Source organism: Seriola lalandi, unplaced genomic scaffold, assembly GCF_002814215.2.
Source record: "Seriola lalandi dorsalis isolate HSWRI2012SDOR001 ecotype SW California unplaced genomic scaffold, Sedor1 jcf7180002054544, whole genome shotgun sequence".
In the NCBI taxonomy this organism is placed as follows: Eukaryota; Metazoa; Chordata; class Actinopteri; order Carangiformes; family Carangidae; genus Seriola; species Seriola lalandi.
Window position 1 is genome coordinate 3,068,934 of NW_019525097.1, and position 19,506 is coordinate 3,088,439.

The 19,506-nt window shown below is 38.3% G+C and overlaps 1 protein-coding gene across 5 annotated transcripts in view; it reads left to right on the forward strand.

Annotated features, from left to right (window-relative positions):
- ryr3 (ryanodine receptor 3) overlaps positions 1 to 19,506 on the forward strand; it is a 111,405-nt gene that overhangs the window by 63,728 nt on the left and 28,171 nt on the right. For all 5 annotated transcript variants that reach the window (XM_023415121.2, XM_023415123.2, XM_023415124.2 and 2 more), the window contains 19 exons: positions 3,149 to 3,422; positions 3,638 to 3,752; positions 5,739 to 5,871; positions 7,221 to 7,324; positions 8,301 to 8,436; positions 9,265 to 9,448; positions 10,599 to 10,701; positions 10,953 to 11,073; positions 12,136 to 12,305; positions 14,144 to 14,364; positions 15,318 to 15,408; positions 15,750 to 15,890; positions 16,516 to 16,679; positions 16,900 to 16,978; positions 17,230 to 17,319; positions 17,892 to 18,035; positions 18,770 to 18,832; positions 18,980 to 19,055; positions 19,155 to 19,278. In XM_023415121.2, the coding sequence (XP_023270889.1) occupies positions 3,149 to 3,422; positions 3,638 to 3,752; positions 5,739 to 5,871; positions 7,221 to 7,324; positions 8,301 to 8,436; positions 9,265 to 9,448; positions 10,599 to 10,701; positions 10,953 to 11,073; positions 12,136 to 12,305; positions 14,144 to 14,364; positions 15,318 to 15,408; positions 15,750 to 15,890; positions 16,516 to 16,679; positions 16,900 to 16,978; positions 17,230 to 17,319; positions 17,892 to 18,035; positions 18,770 to 18,832; positions 18,980 to 19,055; positions 19,155 to 19,278 (2,533 nt within the window). The remainder of the gene's footprint in view (positions 1 to 3,148; positions 3,423 to 3,637; positions 3,753 to 5,738; positions 5,872 to 7,220; positions 7,325 to 8,300; positions 8,437 to 9,264; positions 9,449 to 10,598; positions 10,702 to 10,952; positions 11,074 to 12,135; positions 12,306 to 14,143; positions 14,365 to 15,317; positions 15,409 to 15,749; positions 15,891 to 16,515; positions 16,680 to 16,899; positions 16,979 to 17,229; positions 17,320 to 17,891; positions 18,036 to 18,769; positions 18,833 to 18,979; positions 19,056 to 19,154; positions 19,279 to 19,506) is intronic.

Genomic DNA, 19,506 nt, shown 5'->3' on the forward strand with positions numbered 1-19,506 from the left:
GTTTTTTTTTTTTTTTTTGTGTGTGTGTGTGTGTGTGTGTGTGTGTGTGTGTGTGTGTGTGCTTGTGATGACTCCCATGTGAGACACTGTTTAAGACAATGCAGAGCAGATGTGAATCCGCGAGACGTTCACCTTTGAGGCAGCTGGCTCTCTCTCTCTCTCTCCTCTCTTTGTATCTGTCTTGTCTCTCATTAGGATTCTGCTCGAATCTGACCCCTTGTTTGCTACAGATGTTGGACTGTTTGACTTAAACACTCAGAGTTCAGAATAACAATGTTATCATTTGGAGAGGTGCAGCATTTAGCCACATCCCACATTTATCACCCCATGTCACCAAGTTCCTCTGTAGTTTTGGCTCGTTTTATTGTTATCTGTCATCTGTGAGATTAAAGTTTGATGAGACCTTAAAATGACGGTTTGGAGGATCACCCAGATTTTACAGCTTTTAAAAAAAAAAAAAAAACTCCCCTCCTGGGTTACAGTTTAATTTTCATCTATCTCTATATAGCTGTCTTGTATGGCTGTAAATGTGGATAAAATGCATGAGGTTAGACCTGTGTTATTCCTGAAATGAAAAACATTTCTGAGGGGCCTGGGGAACAGAGTCCATAGCTCTTTCTAAAGAGTCCCTGTAAACAATTCCAAGGAAGTCCATCTGGAGTAAAAAGTTTGAAGGACCCGAAAAAGTCAGTTATGCCATAATCGTTATTAAGCGACAGTCTAAATACTACAGGAAGAAGAGGGTTTAGAGTAGTCGTGGCTATTTTGTTAGTTGCATTTTGCTTAAAAATTTCAATCATTATCTTGTAGCGTCAACATTTTCGAGTCAAGATTAACTAAATTATGACTGAATGTTGTTTGTTCTGGCAAGTGTTCAGTCTTTCAAGAGGAGGGACAATACCAATAATGGGTAACACATTTAGAGAGTGTGAGAGATTTACAGTCTCATTGTACATGCAACGTCCAAAAATTTATGTTCGATATATGGACACTGTGGAAAAAAAAAAAAAAAAAAACAACAAAAAAAAAACAACAAAAAAAAACGTGTGATTAGTCAGACCAGTCAGATACTACTTCAGAGTACACTGTTAACTTATTTGAAAACTTTCTCTGATTTACTGAATAAACAACAGCATCATCAGTATACATTAAGGCATAAAGTTTATGGTAAGGTCATCTCTTCAAATTAGAAAAGCAGAAGCACAACCCACTCCTTTCATGAATTAAGAAAAACTACTTTTGCTTGACTCATATTTCTGAACCAAGCATTTCTTGCTTGGTTGTGAATTTTTCTTGGTGATTTATTAAAAAATCCTGGATCGCACAAAATGTTTCATTTATTTTGCCACCATGGCTCCATCTCTTGAGTTCCTTATTGGCTGCTCTACTAAAGTAGATAGCTAGTAGTTGGCTTCCTCTGCTTTTCACACATCATGTGTCATTTCAGATTGTACTGTTTGTTGAATGCTGCTACTGTTAAGTATGGGGGTGGAAATATTCAGCTTTGGGGTTATTTGGCAGTCAGTGGTACAGGAAAGATTTCATGGATAGAGGGAAGAATTGATTTCACTAAATATCAGTAAATTCTGGACGCAAATGTCCTGCAGTCAGCCAAGAAAGTGAAACTGAAAAGAGGCTGGTTTCTACAACTAGACAATGATCTAAAGCAAAACTCAGAATCCACCATAAACTACTTCCTGAAAAGCTTTTGAACAGCCTTCACAGTCCCCTGACTAAAAACATCATTGAAAATCTGTGGGTAGATCTTAAACATGCTGTGTGTGCAAGACAGCCTAAAAATATCTCAGAACCTGCAGGTGATCTGCAGGAAGAGAGGGTGAAAATCCCTAAGACAATGGACTCAAAGTAAAATCAAATTAATTGCTAATGAAGTATTTATGTTGCCTTTTGGTTTCTTCCTCTGAAGTAGTAACCACCAATTTTAGCCTCTCTAGCCTTCTGGTAGGGTGTGTTTATGTGTGTGTGTCAGTTTGTGCCTTGTATGCTAGCCTAAAAACATTACTCCACTGTGCTCATACCATTGAACACTTGTTGTAAATCTAACACATTTTATTTTGCACAGCAGTATAAGACATTGTGAGAGCAGTGGCACAGACTAGCTGACTACAGGTGCAGTCTGCTGCCTTACAAAGCTCCAGTGATAGTGTTTAATAATGCTTCTCTATGTGCACAACTTTTTTTTTTTTTTTTTTTGTAATATAAAGCTACAAAAACTTTCCATATCAATATTCCCAAATGCACTGAAAGCTAAGAGTTGTAAAACTTTACATACATTTTAGTGAAATTGCAACATCTTGCTTATTTTTATGAAAACAATGTATCAAATAATAATGTGAAAACAAGGTGAGAATGTCAAAGGAATCATTCGCAGTGAGGCATCTACAGAGAATTAACACCCCAAAATGTAGCTGCTCTTGGCTGTATGGAGTTTAAGCTCATTGTTAGGCAGTTTGGCCCTCAACTTTGTTGTTTTTGTTCACTCTCACTGGTCTAATAGCGTAGTTTTTGGCCTCGGCAGCACTGGGCAGCTCCTCAGGGCCATAGCAACCAGCTGTTTTCACGTAGCTCAAATAGCTCTAAAAACCAAATTTTGCTCTTGAACTTGCACCAACTTGCACCATGTACCAGGTGGCAGACAAAGTTAGTGACTAAGTTAACAGGCAAAGTTCGCTGGTAAACATAATGGAGCATTTAGCAACTAAAGAGATATTTCCCTCAGAAGTTGTTAGTGACCAAAAACAGAGCTAAACCCAAATATAACATTGGTGAGTCCTGGTTGTTTCACACATAGGACCAGATGCTGATTAGGAGACAGTTTGTGTTCCAGTCTTAAGTTTTGCTTTGTGTTTTCATTTGGATGAAGATTTCCTTTGAGTTATTATGAGATAAAGAGATTTTTCTCCGAATTTGTTTTAAAAGGACAAAAAATAATTGACAAATGACCAGTGGCAGCACTACAGCGCTTTCTTTGCTATCCTTGTTGCTGCATTTTGTAGAAGTCCAATACACTGTTTGTTTAATGGTGGTCAGGTGTGGTGCCTCCATTAACCCCCTACAGCAAAGCAGCACTAATTTTCTACCCCTGTAAAATTATTCATGTACGGATGTTGAATTCTCACTTCTCCAGCCAACCTGAAAGAGCTGATCTCCCAGACCATAACCACCTGGGCCCAGGAGTCTCACATCCAGGACCCAGAGCTGGTCAGGGTGATGTTCAGCCTGCTGAGGAGGCAGTATGATGGCATCGGGGAGCTGCTCCGGGCCATGAAGAAATCCTACACCATCAGTGCTGCATCTGTGCAGGATGCTATTAACCTATTGGCATCCCTGGGTCAAATCAGGTCTCTGCTGGCAGTGCGTATGGGCAAAGAGGAGGAGAAACTCATGATTGATGGACTCGGGTAAGGAAATATCTTGCAATAAATGCAGTGACATCTTTCTAAGTTTTTAAAGCAATGTAAATGGTAATGTAAAATATGGTTGCTTAAAGTTTTATTTATTTTTTTTTATAACTGACTTCGACAAAATTCCACTGTCCAGCCGTATTTCCAATGTGCAGTGTATTAAAATTTTGGAATGCAAAATACATCACAACCTTCATAAACCACTTTCCCAGTGACATCATGAACAACAAGGTTTTCTACCAACATCCCAACCTGATGAGAGTGCTGGGCATGCATGAGACTGTCATGGAGGTCATGGTTAATGTGTTGGGAGGAGACAAGTCACAGGTGAGTGCTGACAACACTTTCTAGCTCAGTCAGTACAACCCAGTGCTGCAAAACCTTCACTGTCATGGATGTAAATTGTAGTTTACAGGCAATTTCAACTAAAAGTCCACTTTAATGCTAGTTTTAGAGCTTTTCACCTCACAATACAGTCCTCATCATCAGCAGATTGAGTTTGAATTTGAGAGTCAGTTGCCATGGAGCTGTTGCTCAAACTTTTCAGTTTTGAGCACCTCTAGGACTTCTCAGCCATGTTGAATTAAAAGCTTACATGACTAGTAGTTTGCCACTAATTATTTTCACTATTGATGCATCTGTAGATTAATCTTTGTTAATCTTTTTGTCAATAAAATGTCAGAAAAAGTGAAAAATGTCCATCACATTTTCCCAAGGCCGAAGGTGACATGTTAAAATGTCTTGTTTTGTCTGACTAGCAGTCCAATTACAGAGAGATTCAATTTACAAATATATAAAACAAAGAAAAGCAGGAAATCCTCACATTTTAGATGCTGGAACCAGCAAATGATTTTTTTACTTGTAAAAGTAGCTCAAACAATTGATAAATTATGTAAATAGTTGCAAATGAATCTTCTGTTAATTAGGTGGTTTTGGCTCTAATCTGATCATATTAACCACTGGAGGGAACTTTTAGTTAAGTGGACATGTTGTAGTTGTAATTCATTCTTTTGAGTATTAGATTAGTTTTATTCTGCAAAATTTATCCTAAGAGATCCCAAGAGCAACAATCTTAATACCCAGAAAAAACCACAGGGTTGAAAAGAGAGGGCAGAGGAGTAAACTGGGCATTGGTAGGCATGAAAAGGGTGAGATGGAGGCCTCTCAAGCCTGTCCTTTTTGGGCAGTGCTGACAGAAGCTGGAAGAGATGGGTGTGATTTAATGCCACGACCAGTGCCAAGCATGAATTGAACCTCAGACAGACAGACCTCAGGGAGACATTCAGGCCTTCATATCTGACTCTGGCAGTCTCATCACGATGTCTCAGAAATAAATTCCAGACCAGTTTACTGCCACTTGATATGTGCTGTTCACTTACTGTGGCCATATAAAGTGGCAGTACCACAGCTTGTAAATGTATATAGGTTTGCAATATTTACTCTCTTATTGATTATCTGTGGTCTTGTCTTAGTCATGGCATGGTACTGTATAATATCAAACCATGATTGTTTTGGGTTATGGATTTCTCAGTTATGACTTTCATCACACAATCAGGACTAATGCTGATAATTTGGTCAAGGATTAATTTAAAAACGTAAAATAAAAAAAGTCAACCACACAGGCAGCATTAACACAGAGAAATCTCTCACCAGATTTAAACACATTCATAAGGTGAAAATGCTTTGGTTTTTAGAAGTGGAAGCATTTGGCATGATTGAAATTTGAACAGTCATGAGTGTGATTTTTCTGTGCTGTGCATATTTTCCGTCTCATTTGCTGGAGGTAAGATTCCCTTCATTCTGGAATCTTATCAGTTCTTCTGGTAGTTTAGTTTCATCTGTCACGGACAAAAATTACTTCACTCTTAGATTTATGCTTAGACTTAACCCACACAAGATCTTACACAACTAAGGGATGACACAGAGGTAATAGCATTAGATGCGAAAGGTGAAATGATTTTCCAGTTGTTGTGTTCTCAACACAAAATACATTTTGTTTATTGACTCCATTATAAGTGTTTTGATAAGCCTAGACCTTTAACAGAGCCAAACATAGACTATAAGACTGTGCATCATATCAAAATTGATTAAAATCCGCCTGAGCTCTTGAAGTCGCTTCTTCAGGGAGACGCTTGATATCATCTTCAAAAATATACCCTCTCCCAGCAGCTTTAGAATAACTCGTATATATTGTATTTTGATTGTTGAAGGGAAAATTTAAGAGTTTCAGTTTCACATAAAAAAACAAAAACTGACGGCCTACTTTTACTTCAGCACATCTTTACTTTTGTGTTTTCATTTCCTCATCCACAGGAGATTGCCTTCCCCAAGATGGTGGCTAGCTGTTGTCGTTTCTTGTGCTACTTCTGTCGTATTAGCCGGCAGAACCAGAAAGCCATGTTTGACCACCTGAGCTACCTGCTGGAGAACAGCAGTGTTGGACTGGGTAAGATTTGATACATTCACTAAATCAGACTGTTTACACTCCTGGTATCTGTTGACAGCCATCTTACAGCTTTTTCTTTTGATGTTATGTAAATATAATTGTGAGAGAAAAAGACAGAGGTTTAAAATGTATGATAGAAAGTAAATATGAGGGATGAGCAGAAGAAAGTGCAGAAAAGCAGATTTTCAAAAGGGGAAGGTGAAATGATGAAAGGAAGTTGGAGAGGTATAGTGCAAGAGGGAAATGTTAAGAAAAGTATTTATAGAGATGCTTTGACATTTTGAAATACTTCCCCACATATTTGCCATGCTGCTCCTAAAATTATGCAAATGAAAGCAATAGGTGCCATTTGCTGAAAGAATTCTCAGCTAATTGAAGTGCAGACACAAACTCATCACCCATATTATGACAAGCGGCTAGTAACGAAAAATAACAGGCTGTAATTCAAAATGTCAGGGTATCGCTTTTGAGAATGAAAGGGGCAAAGGAGGAGGCAGCTGATGGAGAGAGAGAGAGGGAGAGAATGGCAGCGAGCAGGGAAGGGAGGAAAATGGGAGACGGGGTTATTTAGTCATGCAGGGAAGGACTGATGAGTCACAGGGTTCCAAGTGCTGCTGCTGTAAACTAAAGCACCTGCCTCTGTGAAAGAGGAGAGGTTCACATAGTCTGAAGAGGACAGATGAATTCAGCACACCACTCACATGAAGCATTTTGATAAATCATAAATCACACGCGTCAATGTGAACGTGTTGGGAGATATGCCTTGTGCTTTCTGTGGGTAAATGCTTGTTTATTTTAGTACTTATCATCCCAAATGGTGAAGTTTGCCTGCATGAAGGACATAGTTATAATTATAAAGCAATTAATTGTTTAGTTTTTTTTTTTTCAACTAAATTGCCCCAAAACATTATGCACTTCATTTGAGAGTAAGTGCCCAATGGGAATGTAACCATTTATGTAGGGAGGGAGTGTTTGTCCACATTGAGCCACAGAGGATTGATTAACTTGGGCTTTTCTAAGAAGAGGTTACTAAAAAAAGTGCACAGAATACAATATTAATGCTCATGTAGTCAACAGGAATCAAAGTTGTCCATTAAAATGGACACAGTTCATTGCTGAAATATTCTGTGCACAAATATATCAGAATTACATTTTTGATAAGAAATCAGCCTTTATTCAAAGGTCAGCTGGAGATGTGAACTGGTCTCATCAACAATTAAACACTACCTGCTAAGTTAAAAGAGAGAGATTAGAGAATATCAAGATAGCATATGTAGATACACTGCCCCCTGTTGTTTAGAATGAAATGCCTTTTTGCTTTGGTGGTGACACTTTGTCTGTGTGTTTAGCCTCTGAAGCTATGCGGGGCTCCACTCCACTGGATGTCGCAGCGTCCTCAGTGATGGACAACAATGGCCTGGCTCTGGCCCTGGAGGAGCCTGATCTGGAGAAGGTTTGTTACTTCTGCACTAAATCACAGCACAGCAGTGAAAACATAACTCACTGCAACTGAATGACTGAATGTGCAGAAGAAACAGACATAGGGTAATATTTGTCACAACTACACCAAAATTTACCCTTGAACCACTTTGCTCACCATTAAAACTTGATGATCGAAGACAAATATTTAAGGTTTATTTTAAGTACAAAAATGTATTTGCTACATGAATTTATTTTGTTAGCAGAAATGTGCCGTGTGAACAGAAGGCTTGTTCCCATAGCTGATAAATATTGTGCATGAAATTAAGTAACTATTCAGCTATTTAGCTCAGCCATACAGCTCTGTCACTAATGGTTTCAGGCTGATTACATAACCAGACAGTGGCTATTCTGTTTATTAAAGCTGACCTCAAGGTATTTGTCGTTCTAGCAGATGAATCAGTCATATTATAGACTTAGTTTAGTGTTGAATACTATTCCAGGCACTGTAAAATTGTGAAATTGAAACCTATTATGTTTAACATGCTGAGAGGAGAGTAGTCCATTTGGTTTTATGGATAATGAATGCACTGAAACAGCCTTCTAGTCAAAAAGCAGATGCACCTACTCAGCGAGATGAAATTAGTCTTCCTGGTATTCTAATAGTCTTTTATGTGGTTCAATTTTCACATTATGTTGAGTAAGTTCTATATTACATATTGGAATGATTTGAATAGCAAAATGATGAGCAGATTACTTCACATTATTAAAAAGTTAATTTCTTATTAAAACATCTCTTTGCTGACTTATGTAAGTCTGATAGAAATGGAAGACTCATGCCACCCAAGTTTTTTCGGTCAAAAATTCAGAATGAATTTGTGACGGTTGAATAAGCAACTTCAGCAAAAGCTTTCAAGTTGTCACTGTTTCTGACAATGACAGTCAAAAAGACAGTGTGCCCAAGATAATAACAACGAGTGAAACAGACTTGTTTGTGTGTTTGCGTGTAGGTGGTGACATACCTGGCAGGTTGTGGTCTCCAGAGCTGTGCCATACTGGTTGCTAAGGGTTACCCAGACCTTGGCTGGAACCCCATCGAGGGAGAGCGTTACCTGTCCTTCCTGAGGTTCGCAGTCTTCTGCAATGGTATGTTGACTTTCATACTGAGTGTACAGACATACAGAATGTGGAGAAAATCTAATCGATACACAATGCCTTCAGCCATCAACACTCATGGTGTAAAAGATGGCAATACAGCAATAAAATTGAGTCAAAGGAGACTACAAGCTGAAACTTTCAAAATAAGATATTGTAAATGAATTATGAGGCACAGGATGCATTCAACATATTTATTAATCCGTAAGGAAACATAATACTTGTTTTGACAGAAATGTCCAAATGTGTTTGCAGACAAAAGCTTTATGGGTACCTGCAATTGTAAACTTCAAATTGATAAATTATACACTTTGAAATATGTTAATAAATTTGTATAACTATGGTTAACATACAAACACAAGGTGATATCGCTACAGTTTAGATTATGGCACAAAAGGAAATTTTAGCTTTACAATATGCTACATGTAAAAACCCAACACAGTATAACTCTGAGGTGCACATTATCTGTGTGAATCTGTTTTTCTTATGTGTAGTGTGAGTACACAGTTAAAAAAGAAAAATGAAAAAAAGATTGGAGGAAATCCCAGAATCTGCCAGCAAACTTTGGCTGGAGTGATGGAGTGAGTTAATGGTCTTCTTTCCGCCATCACCATTTACCAGCAACTGTGCTCTGTTGCCTTGAATAGAAAATGCACAAGTTGGAGCTCCCTGAATATAAATATATAGATCTTTTGAAAAGCACTGGACATCATGTCCAGGGTTTCTGCCTTGAAGCTTACTCTGATCTGTCCTTTTATGGATAATTCAATCTTCGCTTCATAAATGCCTGTCCCTTTGCCTGCTGTCTTTGTATACCAGGGGAGAGTGTGGAGGAAAATGCCAATGTGGTGGTGAAGCTGCTGATCAGACGCCCTGAATGTTTTGGCCCCGCCCTGAGGGGAGAGGGAGGCCAGGGTCTGCTGACTGCTATGAAGGAGGCCATCAAGATCTCTGAGGATCCTGCCCTGGACCTGCCAAAAACCTCACCTGGAGTCACTACTGTGTAGGAATCCACACCAGTTTCTCACATATCCTTGTTCCTGTCTGGGTTGAAAAGCCTCTGAATCAGCATTTAGATCATCAAGAGACACTAAAAACTCATTGAGTGGCTCGAAAGTATTCAGTACTGATAAAGTCTCCCATTATCTGTGTCTGTGTGAGAGTTGTTCCATTTAATTAGATTTCACAGTGTGTTTCTGAGCACTGCTAAACCAGCGTTATTCTTAGTTATTACACTCTTTAATATAGCCACATTTGTATGTGGCTCTATTCACATTACTGGGAAGAGATAGAAGTTTACTACTTTACTACTTCTACTTACTACTTTTACTACTTTGTGTAAGTAGTGTAACAGTGAGTTATTGTTCCGTTTGAATGGAGAGTTTGGTCGAGTTGCTTTGCTAAACAGCCAAACAAGAAAAGTAATTATAAAGGAAAGATTTTGCAGTAATTAAACACATGTAAAACATCTTTTTCATTATCTTAAAATAATGACAAGATGGTGGTGTATTTAATGCATGTCAGATACAAATTAAGTTGTTTGGTTTAATCTTTTATATACTTGTGCTAGGATATGCCTCATCCTCTCCTACAAAATATTCATGCATTTATAGAAAATTCTTTAAAAACAATGGAAAAAAAACAGTGTCATTAATTTGCCTATTTGCATAAGTCTTAAATACTGAAATTGAGACGTTTTAACTGCATTTTAAGACACAAGTTTATCCTGAACACATCAGACAGAGGTGCTTATCTGTTTAGAGGCTCAAGAGAAAGGAGTATAGCAGCCTTGGCATTGTTCGAAGCTGTGGCCAGTTTGTAGAAAGTGTTGGTGTCTGCCTGCACACATTAGTATGCACAGGCTGTAATACATGGGCTGCATTTTAATGGAGGAATGTTGTTATTGCCTGAAGTGAGAATAGAAATTGGGAGAGTGGGCAAAATCAATATGTGTATGATAGTGGCCTGTAAGGAGATACGTATTCTACCAAAAAACATTGTTAGAAATGCTCACAAAATTGTCCATCCACTGCTTCTGTTTCCCCCACTTTATTCTTAAATTGCCTGATTCTTCAGCAATCAGGAAAGTTTGCAGTATTAAAGAAAGATAGTTATTACAATGACAGATTAATGTTTGTCTCTGTGTGTGTCAGGTGTGGTGAGGAAGAAGGAGAAATTATCCACATGGGCAACGCCATCATGTCCTTCTACTCAGCTCTCATTGACCTGCTGGGACGCTGCGCTCCAGAGATGCATGTAAGGCTCAACTGGAGCGGAGGAATAGCACACTGTACAATGAACTGTAACCTACAATATGGACGACATGGAAATTAATGTGGACTTGGTTAATGACTCAGACAGTTTTAACAGCTTTATATCAGATTCAAAATAATTATCAAAATTAAATAATTGAACTTGATGCATTTTTTTCATCAGCTGTTATGAAGACAAGTGTCTCTACAATTACCTGAATGAAATGATGTGGTGTATGTTTTCATCTGTTACAGCTGATCAATGCGGGTAAAGGTGAGGCGCTGCGTATCCGAGCCATCCTGCGCTCTCTGGTTCCTACTAAGGACCTGGTGGGTGTCATCAGCATCCCCCTCAAGATGCCTGTAGTTAATAAAGGTACGGCCTTTGTGGCTCCTATTTTATTTGTTTGCTACCTGAAGTTATGCATGCAGATGTTGATGCAGATAAAAATAAATTAAGTTGATCCTGGTAGAACAACAAAACCAACCAATGTTAGGTTTGAAAATGCTAAGGGTACTGGGAAAAAAACTTGTAATAGCAGCCAAAAGTGAGACAGAAAATCTTCCATCTGATACAGAAAAATTGTGTTTGGTTTGTATTCAAAGCTGAAGCTGTGCTCAAACACAGTACTCAGCAATTTAATTTAAATTGTATATACACACATGTCAGACACAAATATTCTCTGCTGCCTACTGAACCAACATACCACATTACTATCTTGAAATATAAAAAAGTAGATTTTACAGCTCCAGATCAAAGCAACTAAAACATTTTCATTTCTCTGCACTGTTGGACTCATTCAGCTCTGCCAGATGGATGTGTATAATTTTAAATAACTGTGTCCTGCCAGTGGGCATCATTCAGGTGTGAATACCTGTTTGCATCTCTGTTTCTACTGTGGGAGAAAGTCATGCCTACAAGCCGTTTCTACTATCGATCCACTTTGTGCTATGTTCTAAAATGTGCTTGTATTTATCATCTTACCTAAAAAAAAAAAAAAAAAAAAAAAAATATATATATCCTCAGCAGCAATCACACCAGAAAATTAACTTAACACTCAGTTTTCTCTGTCACAGTTTCTAATAAAAAGCAAGCTGTGTCTTGAATGAGCTCATTACATTTTGCTTTTGTCAAAGTTTCCACAGCTTACCACTTTAAACTTTTACCTAAAATACACTCTTGCAGCCATTCCCCTGTTTCTACATCTTGTGGTCATAAACCATGTATCATTAGATTCAGTAAAAATGAACTCTTGAACTGTTCAACTGTTCAGCTCTTTTGTTTTCCTTTGTTCCTCTTTCCCTTTGTCCTCCTGAATTCTCCAGGTACTGCTCAGCATCCTTGTCTTGCAAGTCTATTTTTTTCTTTAAAAGTATATTTTGATCATGACAAAATAAACTTGAAACTTTTCCTCCCTAAAATGTGTTTAACCTTCAGATGGCACAGTGACAGAGCCCGACATGTCAGCCAGTTTCTGTCCGGACCACAAGGCCCCCATGGTGCTCTTCCTGGACCGAGTGTATGGCATCGAGGACCAGAGCTTCCTGCTCCAGATGTTGGAGGTTGGCTTCTTGCCTGACCTCCGAGCCTCAGCGTCTCTGGATACGGTGAGTCCTAAATAACTTTCTCTACGTGTCCCTAACCAGCCTTCACCTTCAAAGTCCCATTTTGTTACTCACTAGCCACCAAAACATTAGTGTCCGTTTCCTAAAACAGTACGCTTTAGTCTTTTTAACCCGTAATTGTACAAATGAAAAGTACTAGCCGATAACAGGTGTTATATCTGTGTCATCTTCCCTGTTCCTATCACTTTTCTTACTGAAAAACTTTCTGGTTATTTAGTAAGTGCACACAGTTAAGTTTAGGTTTCCAGTTTGCTCATTAGAAGTGTGACAGAAGCAGATAATCTCAGCAAACATAAACACTGATTGCTCAGTACATCGATCAGAACAAAGCCTTGTCGTGACTGGCTCAGAGCTGGCAGAAGCATTCACACAATTATTGTTACAATCATCAGCTTAGAAACATTAAACATCTGCTCATCCTCATGAGCCTGAGTAATACGATCAGTATTCAGTTGTCATGTTTGACTTGTATTTAGGGATATAATAATCCCTGCGGCAACGTCAGAATCACCACTGACCCACTGAGAATAATTCACCTTCTTCTCCTCAGGAAAAGTTATCACCATTCACATAAAACATCACCGCATTGGTTTAAAATTGGATTATCTTTGACATCATGTAAACCCTTCAGATTGGGTCAGTCTGTCATGGTGATAGATGTACAGTGAACAAATTGAGTTTGTCACTGACAATCTTTTTCTTTTTTATGAAGAGCGATAGACTAGTTTTATTCCAGCATTGTCTTATCTTATTTAAGAGGTAACTTTTACTCAATGTCCCCTGTGGAGTTTTGCACAAGTAGTATTACTATGGAAACATTTTTTTACAAGTGAGTCTCTTTGTATTGTGTACAAACACATGGGCAGCTTGATTCACATCCTGCCATTGGTTTTCCATTTATCAACAACTGATGCCAGTAATGAGCCAAGAAAGGCGAAGCAAAGGTGCAGTGAAGAATACTGCAAGCTAGCAAACATGGATCTAAATTGCATTTTAATTTGCAAAATCCATAGCTTTGCAAATGTTTAAGAGGAAGGAAATGCATCCAGTGCATTTGTTATACCTTAAGGAGTGTTTCGGCGTGAAACACTGAATCTTAACATGCATTTTGTTTAGAAGAAAAACTCCTTTAGCATGGCTAAGGCTTGTGTAAACATATTCTCTCTTTGACAAGCAGACTGTCATTCCTTGAAAACAATTTTGAAATAAAAATTAGCAGTGCAAAATTTCATCTGTGACTTGTCTTTCATTGTTTGGTTTTTAGATTTATAAAAACTGTGACTGTTCCACTTTTTTAACCAAAGTTAAACCTGAAGTTATAAACTTAAAGTTTTAACCCCTGTAACTGATCACCAATTGTTTGGTTTTGTCAATTTCATATATGAATGCTCCTCTATAACAATGGCTCTTCAAGTCTCTGTTTTGTGTCATCAGTCATTGCTTCAATAGCATAGGTTTCTATGAGAGATCATTTACCTATTGCAACTAAAATTGCATGCGTAAGGTAAACTGCAGCATCACCACCACCATCATCCGTCACCCACAAAAAGTCAGATTTACATGTAAGATCATACAGAAATCTTTCTAAAAGGTTATTTCTATTCAGTGCACTTTTCGAACAATTCCCAAACGTGACATCAAGGAAAATTAATTTTTTTGACTCTGCTTTCATTTACTTTTTCCTACCTGAGAACCTTTCAATATGTCTTTTTGCTATTGCCAGGAGCCTTTTTTCACACCAACGTTCTATTAATTTTGAGGTGGAGACTTTATAGTGCCTCTGTATCCTTCAGCTGCATGTATTATTCTCTGTCCCACAGGAGGTGTTAAGCACCACTGAGACGGCGTTGACCATGAACAGGTACATCGGCTCAGCCCTGCTGCCCCTGCTGACCCGCTGTGCCGCTCTCTTCGGCAACACAGAGCACTACGCACAGTTGATCGACTCCACGCTGCAGACCATCTACCGACTGTCCAAAGGCCGCTCGCTCACCAAAGCCCAGAGGGACGCCATTGAGGACTGTCTGCTGGCTATCTGCAAGTAAGGGCCTGTCAAGCTTTCTCCAGGCTCAGCTGAGTGAAAATATTAGAGGGGAGCTGGAGATTTACAGAGGCTGCACCCTGTTATTTTTCAAACAATGCTACTGTCAAATGGCTTGTCTCAGGCTTTAGTGTGACAGATATTGAACAGCCCTCTGTTCCACTTTGATAGAGCATGAAGCAAATCACAAACTACAGGAAACAATGAGCTTAGATTAAGAACATATTACTTAGGGGCTAAATTAGCCAAGCTTTTGTGCACTTTTAGACTCAAATCAACTGCTTCAATGTTTTTGTCTTCATTACATTTACACAGTGAAAGCAGGTTAATGTATTTGTTTTCTATGAATTCATATTCTTGCTTATATTCTCGTTTATTTTGCCCAATAAATTCAGTCAGCATGTTTTTTTGTTATGGCACATGGATATGTATTGTGTAAGATGTGCACTTGGCAACAAAGAGTCATACTGAACAATTACTATATTGTCAGTTCAGTTTTACTCGTGCCAAATTAGGAACCAGCAACATTATTCTTCATTGACAACCCCAGTTAAGGATTTTAACCATGTAACATTTGGCTGCCATTTTTGATGTCTTTGACCTAGTTTGACCCTGAATCCTGCAGCTGGGTGCATTCAATGTGTCTGCTACATACTTTAGGCCCAAAGTTTTCTTTTATACTATGGAACCTGATGCTTTTTAATTTTTTTCAAATATTCTTGACTACGAGTATTTGTACTTTTCTGTTCAGGTGCTCAACCTGATTTGCAGCCCAGTTGAAACTTAGATAAGTCACTTACATTGCTAAAATGAACTTGTTTGTGTCTGCAGTTGAATCTGCAGTTATTTTAATTAATCCATGTTTTTATTGTGTTACCTGGTTTTATGAGATCTACACAGTATTCACTGTTGTATTCTTTTGATGAAATAATAAATCCTCAACTTCTTCAAAGGCATCTGCGTCCCTCCATGATGCAGCAGCTGCTTAGACGGCTGGTCTTTGACGTTCCCATGCTCACTGAATACTGCAAGATACCTCTACGGGTGAGACACTGGACACACTTTGTTGTCACTTATGTTTAATTTATTAGTTGAAAGAGTTATGGGATAATTATAACAATCACAGAGGCGTCTTGTATTTTACATCCCATTTATGGTCCTCACTTCCTGTGTGTTGAACACACCTCCCAAGCATTTTGTTAAATTTGTCATTGTATATTTTACCCTATATAGATATAATATACAACATTGTGTTGATTTTGCTATGAAAAAGTAAATCTTACTTATTTTTCTTTGAAAGGATTTCTCTCTCGTCATTGGTTTCCAAGAATATTAAACAAATTTTAACCCAGATGCTTATGTTTTCTTGTATCTCTGATCTCTAGCTGATGACCAACCACTATGAGCAGAACTGGAAGTACTATTGCCTGCCATCTGGTATGGGCAGCTTTGGCATAGCCTCCGAGGAGGAGCTTCTCCTCACTAAGAAACTATTCTGGGGAATCTTTGACTCCCTTTCTCAGAAGGTACAATCAGACACTATGTTTTGTAGAATATTTATGAAGATGAGTCGACAGTATGTGCAAGAGCCAAGAGATTTTTTGTCATTTTGTATAGCTGTTATTGCTCTCTGTATTTTCTTCCCCTTACTCAATTTCCTTCTCTGAGAATATATATGGAGTGTCAGGAGACAAGGCAATATTTTCCTTGTATCCCTCTCTATTGCATAACAAAACGTTTAGTAGTCTAGTCGTTTTTGCTCTCCTAAAGATTTCCTCTGTTTGCTGCTGTTTTTTAATATTCCGTTTTCTGAAAATCTTGAGTTTTCAGCACTTGAGTCTGGCTCTCCTGAGAGAAAAGTTCTCAGTAGTCAGAGGTAGTGAAGTGAAAGCTCAATGAAGTGCTTGTGAGCAGTGCAGCTGAGGCGAAGCCAAAACAGATGAATCATTTATCAGTCTGTGACAGGCTGTTGCCTGGTGCAGACCATTCCAGCTTTCTGTCTTTCATTTTCCCTCCTTTTCCTTTTCCTTACTTGGCTTTGCTCTGCTCAGTCTATCCATCTAATAATCTAAAAAGACATGTCCTCAGAAATGTGGACAAAATTGTGAAAAAACAGTAACCCTCCCTTTGCTGTATCTGTCTCTTGTGTAGAAGTATGATGCTGAACTTTTCAAAATGGCCAAGTCATGCCTGTGTGCCATCGGTGGAGCCCTCCCTCCTGACTTTGTGGATGCCAGTCTTGGGGCAACACTGGAGAAACAGGCTTCAGTGGATGCACAGGGTAACTTTGACCCTAAACCAACCAACACTGCCAAGTGAGTGGTCTGAGAATGCACTTACCTTCTTAGAGGCAAAATATTGTAATTAATCAATCGTCTAAAACTGATCTGCCAGGATTACCTTTTCGTTTAAAAACAGCAATTTGATTAAATTCTGTGTGTTTTATGAGTGTTTGTCTGCAAATCAAAACAAACCTGCACAATATGAATGAAATTGTAATGACAATGAATATTTAAACATTTCTTTACTCTCCAGTATCTCCCTTCCTGAAAAACTTGAGTACATTGCCAACAAATATGCAGAGCATTCCCATGACAAGTGGTCCTCAGAGAAGGTTAGTCCCACTATGGTCTTTGTGTCTTCCTCACTCATGCTGACATTTGATGAATGATGTATGCAATAGATACAGGTGGTAGATTCCGTATGAAATGCTATGAAATGACAACTTGTAATTGTGGTTTACCTTGTCTGGTCCAGTAGCATGCCTGACCAGTCACTACTCTCAGTATATTAGTATTTCTACCAATGATTTTCTATACCTGAAATGCACGCTGCTACATGACCTGTAATGAACTGTTGTTGCAGGTGTCAGCTGGCTGGAAAAATGGAGACAGTGTGGATGAGCAGGCGAAAACCCATCCACTGCTGAAACCTTACAAATCTCTGAGTGAGAAGGTACATGCAGTTGCTGCTGGTAATAGGGGAGTGGTACACAATCTCTTACTGCTGAATGTATATCAAATATTAGCTTTTTTCATCTTTTAATGCAGAAAATATTTGCTTAATCGGTTTCTCAAGTGGATGAAAGTTTTAGTTATAAAAACAACTTCCCTCAGTGGCACAGACAGAAATAATGGTGTTGGCTGCATCAATGGGCGGAGCCACAGTGCCACAAATCTTTCAGAGAACAAAAAATGTGTGAAAACTTGAATAAGGAAACTGGTTAAAAATAAAATCCATGTTTTTTATTGAATTACCTAAATATAAGGACATTTTGTACCCGATCCAAATTAAATTCAGTCATAGTGACTGTTTTTGCATGGCTTGACTATTAATTAAAATAAAACTCCACTAGGAAAATAACCTAGAAACCAACATCCTTTTAGAAAATGTTTGAACGTTGTTTCATTTCTAGATTGGATGCATTTGTCTGACTTAAATGTTTTCACCTAAGTTGAACTGTCACAGCTGGTGGGGATACAGTCCTGCATAAGATTTTAAGGCTTTTGTGTGTGTTGACTATGCAGGAACGAGAAACATACCGTTGGCCAGTGAGGGAGTCGTTGAAGAGCATGTTAGCTATGGGCTGGAACATTGAGAGGACCAAGGAGGGAGAAGCCATGTTCCAACAACGAGAAAGTGAAAAACAACGAAAGATCTCCGAGTCTCAGGTAAAATCCTGATTTATGATCCACTTGCTGAAATAATACTTTGCACCACAGTTAGACAGTATTGTTGTCACACATGTTTTCTTTGTAATACTTCTTTACTAAATCTTTAACTGACAAAATTCACAAGCTTCTCCTTTTTAAGGTTGTTTTTGTCCTCTGTGTTAATCAGCCTCAGCTTTTGTTGTGATATTTTTTGCACTGTGTTCAGCAGAGATCATTTATAACTGGACTCCATTAACAAAATAAATGGGAGGACCACTCCCTTCCCTGTAAGAGTAATACACACAAAGCAGCAAAGCAAATAGCTTGAATCAATAATGGTATCTCTTAAACATCCAGCTTAATTTATCATAGAAATGTAATATTTTTTTCTGTAATCATATTTAGCCACATAAATTCAGAAAAGTTGTTCAGGATTGAGAAGTAGTTGCTGCAGTTTTAAGTCAACAAGGACATAGCTGAGTGTTTTTACAGCTCAAAGGTCAGGCTGTCTGTGGCTGTCTCTGTCCCTCTTTGCCCTCACAATTTGTCTTAAAGCTAATTGTTCAGTTCTGAAATAATATGTTACTTTCTTTTGTCATAGATCAACTTCACCTTCCAGTGTGTGTCGCAAAAGCTCTAATATGTTATGTTAATGTCTAATAATATTATTATCAACAGAAATCTGAGAAATGTTATCTTTTTAGATTTTCAGATATATTGTACACTTAGACTTTCTCTGTCTGACTTTGTAGGTTAATGGATTCAGTCCTGCTCCGATGGACCTGCATAATGTCACTTTATCTAGAGAGTTACAGGTTGGTTTTCATTTGACTCTTGATAATTGTTGCCACATATGCTCTAAGTCAGAACTGTACAATAGGAGCTACAGTTTCAGTGTCTGAAACACAAAGACAGAATGAAAATGTTCAGATTTGATGACACTCATTCTGCTGTTTCTGCAGGGCATGGTGGAGGTGGTTGCAGAAAATTACCACAACATCTGGGCCAAGAAGAAGAAAACTGAACTCATTAGCAAAGGTGTGCAAATGGACGCTTTAAAAAACTCCATCCTGGAAAAGTGAATTTTATATTATTTGTGTGAAATGTATGTGTTTTACATTTGATTTGACCTACCAGGAGGAGGGACCCACCCACTGATGGTGCCCTATGATACCCTGACAGCTAAAGAGAAGTACAGAGACAGAGAGAAGGCCCAGGAGCTCTTCAAGTTTCTGCAGATCAGTGGCTATGCCATCACAAGGTTTCCTTTCTCTCCCATGTCATTTATTGTAGAAATAAGTAAAAATAATGTCATATAATGTTGCAACAGCACAAAACAGTTTTAAAGATTTACTAAATTGTATATTTAGGGCAAATTTTAATCCTCCTTAATCTCCTTAAAATAGCATTGATTTCACATGGATTGAGGGTTACATTTTAGTTTAAATTACAAATACATAATCAGCAGTGTGTTTTATTTATATTGTCT